The 15,842-nt window shown below is 48.4% G+C and overlaps 2 protein-coding genes across 3 annotated transcripts in view; one reads left to right on the top strand and one right to left on the bottom strand.

The window, feature by feature from the left end:
- Nucleotides 1-6,628, bottom strand: part of PARP2 (poly(ADP-ribose) polymerase 2) — a 61,543-nt gene extending 54,915 nt beyond the window's left edge. Inside the window, exon 1 of one of the 2 annotated variants that reach the window (XM_083145269.1) lies at nucleotides 6,349-6,628. In XM_083145269.1, coding sequence (XP_083001395.1) covers nucleotides 6,349-6,547 — 199 coding nt within the window. In that variant the 5' untranslated portion in view covers nucleotides 6,548-6,628. The remainder of the gene's footprint in view (nucleotides 1-6,348) is intronic. The other variant, XM_083145270.1, reaches the window with a different exon arrangement.
- METTL17 (methyltransferase like 17) overlaps nucleotides 6,341-15,842 on the top strand; it is a 32,599-nt gene continuing 23,097 nt past the window's right edge. Inside the window, exon 1 of the mRNA XM_083145271.1 lies at nucleotides 6,341-6,816. Coding sequence (XP_083001397.1) covers nucleotides 6,781-6,816 — 36 coding nt within the window. The 5' untranslated portion in view covers nucleotides 6,341-6,780. The remainder of the gene's footprint in view (nucleotides 6,817-15,842) is intronic.

The following is a 15,842-nucleotide window of genomic DNA, read 5'->3' as shown; positions in this document are numbered from 1 at the left end:
AACAACCACATTTCTCTTCGGGAAGCCCCTGTCAAAGGTCTACTCCAATCATTTGGGAAATCTCATTTAATAGCACTTATTTACTCCACATCACAATGATACCCTTCCGACTTTGAAATAAAAACGGGAGGCTGACCTGGGCCCCCTGTCCCGGGAATCCTGGGAATTAGCCATGTCCAGTGCTCGAGTTACAGCATGTCCTCTTGTGCACGCTTTCAGCAAAGCCAATTATATATACTACATAGGGTTTACTTAACCCCTACTTACCTATTTAGTATAGGAGGTAGAGCTGATTCTAAATGCCCTAAATGTACCCTCCCTAATGATACATTCTGGCATATGCTATGGTCCTGCCCCGTGGTTGAGGATTTCTGGGGGAAGGTCGCCCGGGCCATAGAATCTACGGGGATCCCCACCGATGCGCTTACACCTTTGGTATGCATCTTGGCATCCATTGGGGAAGATGTCTTTGACCAGAATACTCAGTTACATTAACAAGCTCTGCATGCTGGCTGGCTCGATTTTTAACACGTGGATATCTTTGACCAATGATGTGGTTAAGCATGAGGAATTTGTTTAAATCTCCAGACATGCGGAGGGGAAATTTAGGTACTTGTTTCCTAGCACGGCCACAATCTTATGGATCGTGTACCTTTAAGTTAAGGTACACGATCCACACGATGGACCCGATTTCCTTTGAAATCAGGTCCATTTGGCCGGCTAAGACACAATATCGGGTGCATCGCGTCGGTCGGGACCATTAACATTGGTCCCGACGCGACCGACGCGATGCCCCCGATTTTTCCATAGGCTTCAATGTTAAAAAATATTTTAACATTGAAATCGTGTCGGGAAAGGTAAAATATCGGGGGCATCGCGTCGGTCGGGACCATTAACATTGGTCCCGACGCGATGCCCCCGATTTTTCCATAGGCTTCAATGTTAAAATATTTGTTAACATTGAAATCGTGAGAAAATGTGAAAAATGTGAAATGGGCCCATATGACCCATTTCACATTATAGATGTCCCCGTCGCCACCCCACGATAGACGCCAACCCGAAGCGTGGCGAGCGCAGCGAGCCCGCGAGGGGCGGCGGTGCGCGTCCTCCGACCTTTTCATTCCCCTACTATCCACGTCGGCGTGGAGTTGAGAATAGAATAGTGTGGCGAGCGCAGCGAGCCACCGAGCCCGAAGCGTGGCGAGTGTAGCGAGCCCCGCGAGGGGACGCGTATAACTTCACAGGTATACGCGTCCCCTCGCCACGCTTCGGGCTCGGTGGCTCGCTGCGCTCGCCACACTATTCTATTCTCAACTCCACGCCGACGTGGATAGTAGGGGAATGAAAAGGTCGGAGGACGCGCACCGCCGCCCCTCGCCACGCTTCGGGTTGGCGACTATCGTGGGGTGGGGTTTACGCCGTTAAATTTGGGGGGGTTGGGAATATTTTACATTGAATCCAATGTAAAATCGGGTCCCAGGGACCCGATTTACATTTCATTCAATCAAAAAATCGGGTCGGTCGCGTCGATCGCATCGCATGCGACCAAATCGCATGCGATGGACCCGATTTTTCCGACACGACCACCCCGATGTAAATCGGTGTGGCCGTGCTAGGAAACAAGTACCGAAATTTATTAAGATTTGGGATAGGTGGATTTCATCTCCCTTTGTGCAACGACCTACGCTAGCTGTTTGATGTATACATACTGCCATTAAGCCGATTCATCAATACGAGTCCCTATACGTCACGGTAGATGGCGTGTTAACTAGGTTTATAAGTCATACACCATAGTCATATTCTACCCGTGAAGTGCTCTGATTCGTGTATCCCGGACAAGCATCTACATATTTATTTTGGTATTTTATCCATGTAAACAGAGTCAATACGCATGGGTGGTAAACGTCATTTGTATTCTTTATTGAATGTGTAACCATACATGCAATTCAATGCAGCACAAAATGTCTTGGCAGGAATGTTGGCTGCCGTAATGTCATTACTTTGGGCAGTATTCAATGAGAAAAGTTCTCCGTGTTTTGTGGAGAACTTGTGCTTTGTTCGCCTTGGACGGAGCATTTTGCTCTCCAAAAGCGAGCAACCCTATTCAATGTGAAATGTTCTCTGTCTTTCTAAGTGACTTTCTCTGTGTCTCTCCGTGTAGCAATTCTCCATCTTTTGAAGGAGAGCTGGAATGTGAACTTTTAAACTAAAAGGTTTTTTTAAGAAATTTTGGTGTCAAAAAATCAGTTTTTTTTTTTTTCTGTGAAGGGGCATGTTATTTTTATTCATGTGCTTATAGCACATGAATATATATTTAATTTAAAAAATATATATTTTTTTTAATTTTTTTTTTTTTTTTTTTTTTTTACACAGTGCAGCCAGCAGGGGACCGGAGCGCTCGAGCCGCTCATTAGATATTCATATATTCACTGCACCCGAACGTAACTATGCACAAACGGGTGCAGTGAATACTGGGTCCCCCGCTGGCTATAGGGGGGTGCAGCCTGGGTCCTGGAGAGCCCCCCTCCCCTCCACAGTCCTCTGGAGCAGCCAGGGAGACTTTAATCTCTCTGGCTGCTTCCGGCTCCCTGAAAGCTCCCTGCTCCCTGCAGGGGTTAAGACTCTCCGCGAGTGGCAGAGAGCATCAGCCACATTGAATAGAGGGAGCAGGAGTGGCAGAGAGCCCTCCGGAACACGGAGAGTGCATGGAGAGCGAAATAAAACGCTCTCCATGCACGGAGAACTTTTTCATTGAATACTGCCCTTTATGTTGAAAACATCAATAAAAAATTATTGAATTAAAAAAGAAAGAAAAGAATATACGGCAAAGCACATTTATACACAGTGGGGCAGATGTATTAAGCTTTAACAAGAGATAAATCCAAGGGTGATAAGGAGAGATAAACGTCCAGCCAATCACCTGCTAACTTACATGTTACAGCCTGTGTTTGAAAAAAGTGAGTAAGGAGCTGATTGGCTGGACATGTACCTGTCTTTATCACCCTTGCATTTATCTCTTGTTAAAGCTTAATACATCTGCCACAGTATAACAAAACATTAACAAAAACACAGCAATACCAAAGTACTGTACTCTAAACGCACTTTCCAATCCCTACGTTCAATGATTTGTAAAGCTTTAGGTAACAAATACCTGAAACAAAGTTCCAGCTTCCAAAAGGGGAGGAAAGACTAGCTTAGACTCAATCTAATTTTCTGAATTATAGTAACCAACGTACCCAATAATTATGGACCTGCCACGTCCTTACAATTTCTCTTGTTGGTGGTGCTCCCACGAGTCATAAATTAGTACATTAAACACAGAAGAAAAAGATGACTCTCTTTGTTGGGGCACAATTTATTAAAATCTATTATTCTTTAATGATATGCATTTCAATTAGGACTCACAGGTATAAATCAAAACATCTACTGTCACTCAGTAAAAAAAGAGAGAGAGAAGCTTAATTAGCTTTGTCTGAGGGTATATTAATAAATGATATTAATAGTGAGAAATTATTAGTGAAGGATTAGAAGTGAAAAGTTTTTTTTATAACTTTTCACTTCTAATTTTTCACTTCTAATCCTTCGCTAATAATTTCTCACTATTACTATCCTTTATTAATAAACCCTCAGACAAAGCTAACTGAGCTTCTCGCTCTCTTTTTTTACTGAGTGACAGTAGAGGTTTTGATGTATACCTGTGAGTCCTAATTTTAATGCATATCATTAAAGAATAATAGGCTTCTATAGGGTAACGCCAGTTACTCTCCACAACAGAGCTCTTTCCCAGGGGGGTTTAGTGCATTCAGAAATGCAGTAACAACCCAGAAGATAGGGTTTTTACAGCATATTTTTCTTAAGTACATCCCACCCAGAGACTGCAAGAGGTGGATCATACGATCCCTACCCTGTGAGCAAGCCTCAATAGGGATAAAGCTGTTTATGCCATCTAAGGATGGCATAAAATGGGCAAAATGTAGTCTACATTGTTGATAATTATACAGCATTAATAAGCCTCCTGCATCAGATTTCTTTTAAATGTCCAGTTTTAGGCTGTTAATACATAGCAGGAAACACAAATTATGCAGTTTCCACATCATTTTTATGAAACAAAACTCAGTTACCGGTTAGTAACAGTTTTAGACTACATGACATCATGGGTATGCTTTTACTACAACTTCGCAGAGACAGCATTAAGGGCCCGATTCAGATATGATCAACTCACTGCAAATCTGCGGAGCCTAGCGATCAGGTAAACACTGCCCCATGCATGCAAATTCCCATGTGCACATCGCAAATTTGTTCACAGCTGTGCACAAGGGGAAAATCATTCGCAACCACTCACCCTCGAATGGTTTTCCACTCTGTTCGCAGTGGTAAGTAAGCCAGGACTACTCGGCACTGCAATGGCCGTGGGGAGAAGGCCGCTGCAGACGTCAGCAGTCCTCCCTCCAATCGACCAGCGAACTCCCAGAAAACACAAGGTTACCACCCCCAAACGGCCACAGGGCGTCAATCACTATCGCTGGCTGCCTACGGACATATGGCTCATGCACATAATTGTCAGGGCTGCCAATTCTCAGGCCTGAATCAGGCCCAAAGTGCAATGCAGGATCACAAACTAATTTTAAATGCTGGAAACCGCAGACAGCGGCCATAGAAGCCAGTTTGGCTCACCAGGAAGAGCGGGGCTTATATGTATAATAAATGTGTGGCATTGGATACCTGCTTTATTCAAAAATACAGCAACTTACTTGTGAATTACACTGCAGGGACTATTTTATAACGAGAAAGCGGAGTAAAGCATGTCAGGTGTAAATGCTGAAGAAAACAATCGAAAGCACGAAAACTATATTTTATTAGTGCTGAGTAAGTACAGCCTGATGAGGGGAGCAGTGCCCCATCAGCACATTATGGGCATACTTGCCTACTTTTGAAAAGGAGTTTCAGGGAGATTATAGTTGGTAGAAGTTTGCACTGTGCTCCCTTAAAGGGGCATGTCTACTTCCATATATGGAGAGATTGTGAAAAGAGATTGTGAACGTGGCACTTAGAATCTTTTAATATTAATTATATCCAAATGTAGATGAGCCCCAAAGCAGTTAGTAAAGGCCCCCATCACTATGCGATATGGGAACGATTTCACCCGATTCGGATGAATCGGGCAGTAAAATCGGCCCAAATCGCACTTGTAGACATCCCCTCCGATCCGATGCGTGGTCCCGTGCGCATTGGATCGGGAGGTCGGACGGGCTGCACATAAGATTTGTCAAATCTTATGTGCAGCCCAGCCCCGGAGCCATGCGGGGGACATTAGCGGGCGGGGGATGCCAGCTATAGAGAGCCAAGCAGGGGGATGCTGCATATGACGCGGGCTGGAAGAAGCTGTGTTGCGGTGGGGTGACAGCGGGAGGCGAGCAGGGAGAACTTGATGACATGACGCTGGCTGCAGGGCAGCGCCGCAGCGGCGGGAGCCGGGAGAAACAGATAACTTAAAAAAGAAAAAAAACGCCCATAGAGATGACTAGCAAGCCATTGATTGGCTGAGACCTCTCTCAGCCAATCAGCGATTGGCTGAGAGAGGTCTCAGCCAATCAATGGCTTGCTAGTCATCTCTATGGGCGTTTTTTTTCTTTTTTAAGTTATCTGTTTCTCCCGGCTCCCGCCGCTGCGGCGCTGCCCTGCAGCCAGCGTCATGTCATCAAGTTCTCCCTGCTCGCCTCCCGCTGTCACCCCACCGCAACACAGCTTCCTCCTGGCCGGATCCCTATGTAGCCTCTCCCTGCTCGGCTCACAATTAGCCGGCATCCCGCTGCCGTCCCCCGCACGGCTCCCTCCTCCTGCAGTTCCCCGGGGACTGCATAGGATAAATCCATGCGATTTATCATATGCAAACCTTGGCACATCAAGTGCCTAATCGTGCTTCCCCCTCCCGGGGAGCTGCAGGGGAAACTAGGGACAAGTCGGACTAATGTATGGGGGCCTTAAGAGCTACTATACTTGCTAAAGTGCTAGGAAATGGTGCTGATAATGTAAATGTATCTGTCTTTCATTCCTTTTTTTCCCCTAAAATGTAACAGTATAATGTGGGCTAGGTGAAGTGAAGGAGATTGCTAGACTAATGAGGGAGATAGGGAGATTGCTGCTATTTCAGGGAGACTCCTGCAGAATGCAGGAGGGTAGGCAACTATAATTATGTTATGGGTAATGATCTCAGCAGCAAACTGTCATGAAAATCATGACATAACATTGGCCCTGGCAATGGTGACTGTGCGTCCTCTAGTCCTAGCGGTAGCATAGCGACACACATGACTAGTACATAGAACAGGGCGGCTTCACAGCTGCACATACATGTATACGTCAACGCTGCACATGGGAATGTAAGAAGAACGCGTTTGGTGTCAGGCACGCTGCAGTTCTCACCCCTGGGCCTACGTTCCCGCCCTGCGCCTCTGCGTCCCGACATCTTCAGGAAACACCGGCTACTTCTCGTTTTAGCTCCCAGGACACGACAGCTGCCTGGCGCATCTACTGCAGGGCTATCTCTCATTGGCCGGGCTAGCTGTCAATCTACCGACCACATTCAGCGCTGGCGGCAACAGAATCTCAACCACAAAAAAAAAAAAAAACCTGCGCTTCCGCAACTACATTGGCTATTTAAATGTGTATTATGATTGGCTGGAATCTGTAGGCGGGCACCAACCGGTTGGTTGCTGTCTGAAGACACCACTCTGATTGGCACTCAGAGTCAGCGGCAAAGCGCTGACATTGAACGGACGTGCGATGTTGTCGTTACGGCTCCCTTTCCACCAGTTTCGGGTAAGTTTATACGGGTCGGTGCTGGCTGAGGCTGGGACGCCTGCTGCTGTAATCTAGATGGTTTTTATATAGCCCGCATGAGCACGTTTTTCATGTGTGCTCCTCCCCCTAACATTTACATAAAGCTTTCGCAGGTGGTTCTGGGATGGCTATTACTTGTGCTCTTATATTCTCCTCTGTAGTACTATAGCCGTTGGTGACACCGGTACGGCGGCGTTAGTGCATGCGCACGTGTTGTGGAACTTTTAGTATGTTAGCAAAAACTCTCCATAAGGGAGCAGTTTTTGCGGCAGCCGTGACATATATACCCACCGCGCGCATGGTGATGACGAGCGGAAGGGAAGCTCAATGCTGAGGTTACACTCTGAGTGCGTCACACATGTGTGAGGTCACTTCCCATGTGCCTCCGGGAAGGTCTGAGACAAGAGCCCCTCGCCGCCCTCGCAGGGCGTCACCTGTCATCGGGTGAGTGAGCCCCCAGGAACCTCACGCTGGTGTGGGATGGGTCGTGGTGGAGTGTCCTAAGCAGGAGAAGCCGGGCTGAGGTGCGATGAGAGTGGGCGGCCTTCAGATTCGGGGCCCTCCTCTACCTCTGCGTCCCCACCCAGCCGATGCCGATACCTCCACGGCCCTTGGAAGCGGCTCACGGCTGGCACCAGCTAAGTCCAATGGCTGAGGTGGGATAGCAGCACGGGATGTGTGCGCGCCCCATAACCCAAGTCAGACTACTCTCCCGCCGCTCCTTTTTTGAGTGGGTTTTTTTTTCTCTACTTGTTCAAATTAAATACATTTATTAATTGCATATGTGTGAAGCGTATGATCATCACATACCAGGATCTACAGGCTCCATTTTGATTTACATAATGCAGTAGCATATTACTGAGAAATAATATATTTTGGTACTTGTGTATTAGCAGGGTGGCCAATTAGCATATGTACGCAGCCGTAGGGTAAGCTACGCTGTCAGCGTAGTCCAACAGATGCCTATCGTAGTTAGCGTGATGACTCCGTAGCAGGCAAACTGCTGCCTAGCATAGTGACTCCACGGCAGCTGTCCCCGGCGTCCATGCCAAGCCTAGTGAGCGCCTCTCACACTGTGGAGCTGTCTCAGACGCTCCTGCGTCTCAGTAGTTATTAGCACGTGCGCCTCATGCATAAAGGGGGTATGCGGATGCAAGTGCGTCCTATGCAAAATAAAGGAGGCATTTTCAAACCCACACTATCCACGCCAGCGTCCTCCTGACCTGTTCATACCCCCACTATCCACGTCCGGGTGGAGTTGATTTTATATAGTGTAGCGAGCGCAGCGAACCACCAAGCCCAAAGCATGGTGAGCGGACGCGGAACACATGTGAAGTAATCCGTGTCCCCACGCGGAGCGCGCTGCGCTCGCCACGCTTCGGTCTGCTGTGGATAGTGGGGGTGTTTCAGGAACACATATGACAGGGACGCTGACTATGCTGGTCACGGGAACACTACGCTACTTCTGACAGGGACGCTGACTACGCTTACTACGCTAGCGGGAACACTACACTACTTCTGACTACGCTAACTACACTGGCCGCGGGAACACTACGCTACTTCTGACTACGCTAACTACACTGGCCGCGGGAACACTACGCTACTTCTGACTACGCTAACTACACTGGCCGCGGGAACACTACGCTAATTCTGACTGACTACGCTGGCCACGTCATTGCTGCCCTGTCTTTCTCGGTTTCAATTTGTGCTGTCACGGGAGCATGCATTGGGATCGCAAAGGTAAAAAACCTATACGATCTGCATGTGATTCTATATAGTCAAAATCTAATGTCAAATCTCAATGTTTGTACACAGCATAAGTCTAAAGCTGTGTACACACGGTGCAATATATTGCTCAGTGTCCAGTTTTCATCTGCGACCAGAGATGGTCACTGATCAACAAGACACTCTGCCGTGGGAGCCGCAGAGGGAAACAGCTGATTGACCAGCGACCATTAGGGGGCTGAACACGGGTGTGCGCACCTGGCGATTTATCGCTGTAGCACAAACAAATCACTGGCAATATGGTCGCTCAGTGACAATCAGGGCCGGATTTATGACTAGATCCATGAGGCATGGCGTGGCACATCAGGCTGACAGACTGTGAAATGAATAACCCTCACCACCAGGCAGCTGTGGAGCCGCTCTTCACCCGCCGCTGTCCGCTCGGCCACGCACATTACATCACACTTGCTTGCCGCTGCATGTCCTGAAGGCTCTGTCGCTCAGAGCGCTCACTCACTCAGCCTCAGCTCCAGGTCACTGCCGCCAGCGCCCATTGGCTATTTCATACACACAGTCTATTGGCTGCTGTGTATACAATGGGTGGGGACAGCCGCTGAGCCCAGCGGCGTGCCTGGCCATCCCTGCACTGCAGTGTGCTTAATTAATCCTCTACCTCCCAGCCGCTCTCCCTCTGGATCTGTGCAGCGTGGGCAGTCTAGTCTGCTTAAAAAAAAAGATTAAGGTGGGCTTAGGTTTCTATTTTACAGAAATATATAGATATCAAATTATGTGTATAACTGCAAATCAGCTGCACTTGGAGACTGGCATCAAGTAGGTGGTAAAAATAGTGTTGTTTTAATTTAACATGGTGATTCCTGTAGACTCGAGTCACCATGTTAAATTAAAACAACCTTATTTTTACCACCTACTTAATGCCAGTCTCCGAGTGTGGCTGATTTCTGATTTACTGTATGTTGGGACTTATAACTTAATAATAAGTACGTTAAAATAGGGGGGGGGGGGGGGGGGGGGTGCGTCGGCGGCCAAAAAAGTTGTGCCTAGTGTCAGCCTGCCCCCCAAATTCTCCCCTGGCGACCATATTGCCAAAGATATTGCACAGTGTGTACACAGCTTAAAGCACAGGATTATCTTATTTTGGCCATACACCTACAGATTTTTTGTCAGACTAGGTGATTCATCGCGCCCTACAGGCGCTCTTCATACCGTCATATGGGGCTTTGCCCCCTTAACCTGTGTATGCATTTATTGGGTGAAATATTGTTTTTATGTTACTGGGGATGGGGGATGTGTGCATGAAGTGTTGCCTTGGCAGGGTGCAGAGGTAGTGGTGGTTGAGGAGGTGTGCGTGTGCAGGGGTGGTGTGGGTGGGTGCCTGAATATGACGGGTATGGGAGTGGCAGGTGTTGTTTTTGCGCAGGTGGAGGAGGGTGTCTGTTGGTGGTGGTGTGGGTGGATGTGCTGTGGGTGGCGGAGCTGCTTATTTCCACAAGTGCATGTGGGGGTGGTGTGGGTGGACTAGGGTGAGGTACTGGCAAGTGGGGGGGTGGTGGAGTTACATGTGTGGGGGGTGCCTCTTTGGGTGCTGTGGGGTGGTTAGGTGCAGGGGTGCACAGGCTTACTGATGGACAGTTGCGGTGTGGGAGGTGCGGGTGCATTGGTGGGGTGGGTGGGGGAGGGTTGGTTGCATGGTCAGTGGAGTTTTGCCACTGTAGTAGGTCCAGGGTGAGAACAGCAAGGGGTTCCCTATTTTAGCACCCACCTGTGGCTCTTATAGCTGCTGTCCCAGTACACAGTCTAGCAAGACAGATGGCAGCTCTGCTTTGTGTGTCTACCTTTTTTGTCCCTTCTGTGTTTGACGATTGTAGTAGTAGCACAGAAGTGGAGGATTATGTCCAGGAAGTGTCCCCCGGCCAGTATTGTAGCGGCGCAGGAGCGTGGGCGCAAGTGATCGACGTCAGCGGGTGTTCCCACTGACTGCAGCGCAGTGTGGTGAGCGGTGGCAGTAAGAGGCTTCTCCCACTTACAGTGGCTGGAGCGTATGGGTGTGTGGACGTTACCTGGAGGCATGCCCCATAATCGGTACAAGGGCACGCCTCCTGCGGTGATGTGGCGGGACTTGCGTGCGTGTTCCCCGGGCAGGAAAGTACAGTATGAGCAGGCTCTCTTATATATTTTAGCCACATCTGTGTATTATCTGTGGGCTGTGTGTAAAACGCTGGGCGGGGGGGGGGGTGGAGTTTCATGTGTGACCCCACCCAGCGTTATACACACACTCCCAGAATGATTGACACATGTAGCTAAATAAGTGAGATCTGGCTGGTTGGAACAAAAAACTTGGTTATGGATGAGAGCAAATGACAGTTGACCATTTGCTTGGAAATGCTGGAAAACTGACAAGCTGCCATTCAGAAATTACCAGATTTTACCAGCCAGATCTGACAATAAATCTGTAGGTGTATGGTCACCTTAAGAATAGATAGCAGAGAGACAGTTGGTAATATGTGTGAGGATAGAGGAAGAGAGATCAGGAAAGGAGAGGTAGAGTTGAGCATTATCAGCATAAAGGGATGCGTCATTGGGTCACCAGCATGATGGCCGACACCATTAGGTCGACATGGGTTAGGTCGACAGGGTCATTAGGCCGACATTGGTAAGGCCGACAGGGTCATTAGGTCGACATGTTTTTTTTTTTTTGTCGAGCCAACATGTGCCGACAAGCGCAGGGCATGGTGGGAGAATAAATGGCGAGCACAGCGACACATGTGAGGGGAAGCGGTGCTACATCTTAGTGTTTATGTTGACTGTGTTGACATTCCTGTAAATAGTGTGCGGAGCCATGCGAGGGGACGGGGTGGTACGTTTCGGTGTCCATGTCGCCGCAACATTTGCCGACAGGCGGTATTTCATGCCCTACCATCCACTAGGGCGTGGAGGGAGAATAAAATAGTGTGCCGAGTGTAGCGGGGCACCGTTCCTGAAGCAGCGAGACATGCGAGGGGAGGCGGTGCTACGTTTTAGTGTTTATGTTGACTGTGTTGACAATCCGGTTAAAAAAAAAAAGACTTTTTCAATGTCGACCTAATTCTTGTCGACCATAATGCTGGTGACCTTACGTGACATACTAGTCCATAGTCACCTGGACAAGATCAAGGGCCCAGATAAAATGAAAGCTGGCTCACAAAAATGTGGCACCTGCAAGGCCTGTACCTATATGATCACTAAAAAGAGCTACCAAGATAAATTCAACTCTACTTGGAAAATCAAGGACCACATCACCTGTGACACAGCAGGGGTGGTGTATAGTCTTCAGTGTCCTTGTGAAAAAATATATATAGGTAAGACCAGAGGCGCTGGAACGTTTTTAGGTTGGGGGGGGCAAGATATAATCTCATTTTGGCGCCCCCTAAATTGCTATATGTTACCCCCGGGCACTATACACACTGGCAGCGGCATATATGCATGGGCATTATACACAGGGCAGCGGCATATATGCGTGGGCATTATACACAAGGCAGCGGCATTTACGCATGGGCATTATACACAGGGCAGCGGCATATACACGTGGGCATTATACACCGGGCAGCGGCATATACATGTGGCCAGAGACACCAGGACTGACATTAATCCAGGGGTTGTCATTTACTCGTAAAAAGTGGAAAAAGTGGCAGTGTCACCCCCAAACAGATTTATGTGATTATGTCTGATTATGATAATCAGACATAATTACATAAACCTGTTTGGGTGTGAATCCAGGGGTAAATGACAACCCCTGGATGTGTCAGTCACTGTGGAAGGGAGGGTGAGAGAAGCAGCATTGGCGGGCGCACATCTTCCCTGCCACCCGCCCGGCTATATTACTGATTAATCAGCTGCCCGCCCGCCAGGCTATATAACTGATTTATTATCAGCCGCCTGCCCGCCCCTATATTACTTATGTATTATCCAGTGGTGTAGCTAGGTGCCACGGTGCCCGGAGCAAGGGCATGTTTCGCCCCCCCCCCCCCCCCCCAATTTGTAGTAGGTGAGGCTCCTGCTCCGTGAAAAGTGGGCGCGGCCCAACATTATACCACACACCGTAATGCCCATTGCACATTTTAGCAAACTTTGTAATACCAATTACACATAAAGCCACATGCCATAATGACAATTACACATAAGGCCACACATGATGCCAATTGCATACTATAGAACACACCGTAATGCCCGTCGCATACTAACACACCGCAATGCCCGTCGCATACTAACACACCGCAATGCCCATCGCACACTATTTAACAAATCGTAATGTCCATTACACATTTAACACATAAGTGCCACTTACCTACATGCTCGGTGCCAGGGGCTTCATGCTCGATGCCATGGGCTTCATGCTCGATGCCAAGGGGGACTGAAATTGCTCGTTGCCAAGGGGGACTGAAATTTGCTCGCAGGGCGGGAAGGTGTGAGTAAATGATAGTGCAGAGCAGGGAGGGTGGGAGTGATAGTGCACAGCAGGGTGGGTGGGTGAGGGAGGATAGAGTGCACAGCAGGGTGGGTGGGTGAGGATAGTGCACAGCAGGGTGGGTGAGGATAGTGATAGTGCACAGCAGGGTGAGTGAGGATAGTACACAGCAGGGTAGGTGGGTGAGGATAGTGCACAGGTGGGTGAGGATAGTGCACAGCAGGGTGGGTGGGTGAGGATAGTGCATGGGTGGGTGGGTGTTGGAGGATAGTGCACAGCAGGGTGGGTGGGTGGGCGAGGATAGTGCACAGCAGGGTGGGTGGGTGGGCGAGGATAGTGCAGAGATTAGTGCACCCCACCCCACCCACAGTCGGCAAAGCAGCAGCGGTGCTTTCCGCGCACCCCCTGTCGCCGGGGTTGCCCGCTCCCGGCTCCCTGCTGTGCACAGTGCTGCTATTCAAAAGTCACTCACATCTCCCGCTGGACCGCGCTAGCCAATAGGCGCTTGCGGTCCAGCAGGCAATCAACTGGGTGGCTACTGGACCGCGAGCGCCTATTGGCTAGCGCGGTCCAGCGGGAGATGTGAGTGACTTTTAAATATACCACGTCTCCTGGGGGCAGCCGGCGGGGGAGCCGCACTGACTTGGGCACCTGAGCGGGCGTGATGGCTACGCCTCTGGTATTATCATCCGCCCGCCCGCCCTCCTATATTACATACCAGGCGCCGTGGATGGCTGCTGCTGCTGCCGCCGGGGAGATGTGTAGAAGACGCGCCCGCCAATCACAGTGTATGTGGAGGGGATGCGCCGGCAGTGATTGGCTGGCGCGTCTTATGCACATCTCCCCGGCGGCAGCAGCAGCAGCCATCCCCGGCGCCTGGTATGAAATATAGGCGGCCGGGCGGATAATACTTCTTTAATATAGGCGGCTGTAATATAGGCGGGCGGGCGGGCCGGACATACTGGCGCCTCAGTCATTTTGTGGGGGCCAAGCTGCCCCCTCGCCCCCCCCCCGTTCCGGCGCCACTGGGTAAGACCATCAGGCCTCTCAAGAAACGGGTAATGGAACATGTAAATATCATCAAAAATGCCCCTAAAGACAAGAAGGCTATGAAAACCCTGACTCCAGTAGCTCGTCACTTCTACCGCTACCACCAACAAGATCCCTCAGGGCTTAAAGCCTATGGCCTGCTCAAAGTTAATCTTGGTATTAGAAGAGGTGATTTAGACAGTGAATTATTAAGACAGGAAACCAGGCTAATATTCTTACTTGATGCCATGTTTCCAAAGGGATTGAATGAAGAGAACAAGTACACAGCGTTTCTCTGAGATATATACTGTATACCAACAACCTTGACTCATGTCATACTTGATTCTTATCTACATATCATTTGTCGTAGTATTCATATCTATTATATTATATATTATTATATTTTTTTCTTCTTCATAAACTACATATATAATTCACCCCATGTGGCCACACTTAACTTCTTTTGCATCACTGTGTTTGGATTTTTTCACGTTATTTTATTTGTTTGTTTGAACACACTCACTACTATGTCTAGTGTGGGACATCAGTAATTGCCCACCTGACCCTCATTCCACTTCTTAATTATATTTTCATAACCTCTTTTTATCTATTCACGAAATATGATATCTGACACCCTCAGAGACTCACACCAACTAGACATAATTTTGTCTTTGTCTTATATTCTCATATTTTTCACGGCAAGCACTTTCAGTAGTTTGTCACTAAGGGCACTTTATGACAACTGACAATCGCCTTACTATGACAAATGATATTCTTACATATGATACGATATATATATTTTTTTTGGATTTATATTATTATAACCCAGAGCCTTCTCTTCATCTCCTAAAACCTTTGACAATACAGCATTCCCACTTCTTATCCCCTTTTTTTCTCCTTTTCGCATTAGTTATCAACATAAGATGACTCCTAGTACCATCAAGTTAAAATTCAGGATGTACATCGAACTTATCAGAACGTATTAGTTAGGAGCTCAATCATTAAATCTTCTAATCTTCCATTCTCTGTAACTTTGAATCTTGAAATGTTAAAAAATGACAGGGGCACAGCCGCACTACTACACTTACCTGTGTAAAATTCCCACGTCCGGGTGCAGTTAATGATACTATAAGACGCATGGGGAACACATAATTAGCTGCCCTTAATGTTTACATTCTTCAATATCAGAGCCAATGCCACTGAACGGGAATAGCCGCCAATGATGTCAATAGATGGAAATATTCCATTGACAAATTTAGAGAACCAATGAACATCACGGCACACGCAGGGCGACCACATCATTGGATGCGGGGGGCCGTCAATCAACAGCAAAAGCTAGCCGCGCCCACTGAAGGATCAGTGGTGCATGGCTTATGGAATTAGAGAGGCAGTTGGACGCGGCAACTGTCAAACACTCCTCCCACTACCGCGCCCACGACAGGAAGGGTATTTAAGCAGCTTAGATTGGCCAGTCGGGTTGGCCTTGAAAAAGCTACAGCGAAGCGCGCGCCGGCTAGCGGTGACGCTCTCTATCCCACACTTATTGATAGGATGCATTTTGATCTGTAATTTCTTCTTTACAGGAAGCTCCGCTTATGTATATCAGACGCACAAGCTGATTTAGTGAGGACAACCTCACTGGTGTGATTGGGCGCAAGTGGTGTCACTCTTGAGCCACAGTCTCAGGGGGAACTCTTAAGGCCCATACACACTTGACGATTTTCAGCTGAAAATCGCTCAAAACAGCCGTTTTGAGCGATTTTCCGCTGAAAATCGCCTGGTGTGTATA

This window comes from Crinia signifera, chromosome 1 (assembly GCF_055691185.1).
Source record: "Crinia signifera chromosome 1, ASM5569118v1, whole genome shotgun sequence".
Lineage (NCBI taxonomy): Eukaryota > Metazoa > Chordata > Amphibia > Anura > Myobatrachidae > Crinia > Crinia signifera.
Note: the sequence above shows the minus strand (reverse complement) of the source record. Positions and strands in the feature narration are given on the sequence as shown.